Below are 1,716 nucleotides of genomic sequence, written 5' to 3'. Positions count from 1 at the left end.
TCCTGAGCCGCTGTGCTTCCGCCACAACATCATGCGGAAGTCCCGCCATGCGTGCTACCCGCACCCCAAAACTAGACGGTGTTACACCCGGTGTAGGCTTGTAGGTAAACACCAGTTTGGGCTCCCCATCTCCTCCGTCTTCATCTTGCTCCTCAGAAAACCCCATATAATAGCACGATACTTGTTTTCCCTCGGAGGTATTATGAAGGTACGGCTCACACAGATGTGAGTAATGCGTCACAAACAGCATCGTCGTGCCTCGTTGCAAAAGATATTCAAGCGTTGCCGCAGCAACGGCAATACCGTCAAAGCTGCTTGTACCCCTCCCAAGTTCATCCAACAATACAAGTGAGGAGGATACACGTGGCGAGCGCAGAATTCGGCTTGTCTCTTGCATCTCCTTCAAAAACGTAGAGGTTCCCTCCAGTAGAGAGTCACTTGCCCCCATACGACAATATACGGCTGTGAACAATGGCAACTGCGCCGCAGTCGCAGGAACGTAGCAACCCAGCTGGGCCATGATAACGAATGCGCCAACCATGCGCATAAGTGCAGACTTTCCACCCATATTGGGTCCTGTTAGGATCCATGCCCCACCTTTTGCCAGGCAAAAATCGCAGCTCACGTAGCCTCCCCGTAAAATGTTGTCCAGCACTGGATGCCGACCGCCCACAATCTTCAGACACGTTGCACCATCTGAGAGCTCCGGTGCAACGTAGCCACGGAAAGAAGATGTCACAGTAAGGCACCGAATCGCATCCAGCACGGCCACAGCATCGATGACAGCCTGAAAGGCATTCATGGCTAAGGAAGAGTTAGACAACTCATCCTGCTTTTGTTGCCATGCATCTTTTGCCGCAATAATAAGACGCTCTCGGGCAGAACAAAGTAAAACATTACGATCAACAATGTTTGGTGTGTGAAATCGAACATGACTTTTTGTCCGTGTCAACACTAACCAGTCTTTTGGTACACGATTACACTTTGCTTGTGGCACGTCCACAATAAATGGCGTCCCAGCGATGGTGCGATACTCCAAATCAGGCATATGCAGTGTCTGGCGAATGTACTCCAGCTCCTCATCAAGGGCATGTAATGCCTCATCACGAGCCGTTAGGTGGGTCTGTATGGCAGAAGGAACAGAAACACCATGCGATGTAAAGTACTCTAATGGGGATGTCGCGTGTGATTCCATTTCACATTTGCACAACTGAATAAAATTGGCCGTTTCCGCGGAAGTGACCCTCTGCAGAGTCTCAAGAATTAAATTATCTATGCGCCCGTCATTGCGGGATAATACGGCATGAGCCAAAGTGTGGACTGTTTCCAGAGCACGCAGAAGTTGAATGTACTCTCCAACTGAGCAGCGTTGCGCCCGCATCTTTCCCAGTGTTGCTTCAATATCGCCAAACCGGGCACACTCCCGAAGCAAATGCGTCACGGTGTTATCATCCTCTCCATGCAACAAGAAAGAAACGGCTTTTCGGCGTGCTGTGATTGTGTTCATTTCACAAGGCGGTTCCGACAGCCACAGACGAAGGCGTCGTACACCAGGCGTAGTGAGACTGTGGTCAAGCAGCGCCATCAAAGAGCCTTTGGCCCCGATGCTGCTGTGAAAAATATCCAGCGCGCTCAATGTGCTACCCGGCAACTCCATTTTTCCCGTCACACTGTCGATGGCAGCATTCCGTGGCAACGTCTGACCAGCCTCCAAGC

General features: G+C 51.0%; 1 protein-coding gene across 1 annotated transcript, besides 1 other annotated feature; it reads right to left on the bottom strand.

The window, feature by feature from the left end:
- Tc00.1047053416511.9 (mismatch repair protein MSH3, putative) lies at nt 1-1,716 on the bottom strand (the record flags this gene model as incomplete). Its single annotated transcript, XM_797371.1, has 1 exon — nt 1-1,716. A coding segment is annotated over one exon (1,716 nt), but the record flags the coding sequence as incomplete, so codon positions are not given.
- Nucleotides 1-1,716: a sequence feature (heterozygous, non-Esmeraldo-like haplotype).

The sequence above is a fragment of the Trypanosoma cruzi genome, genomic scaffold, assembly GCF_000209065.1.
Source record: "Trypanosoma cruzi strain CL Brener 1047053516539 genomic scaffold, whole genome shotgun sequence".
NCBI lineage: Eukaryota > Euglenozoa > Kinetoplastea > Trypanosomatida > Trypanosomatidae > Trypanosoma > Trypanosoma cruzi.
Note: the sequence above shows the minus strand (reverse complement) of the source record. Positions and strands in the feature narration are given on the sequence as shown.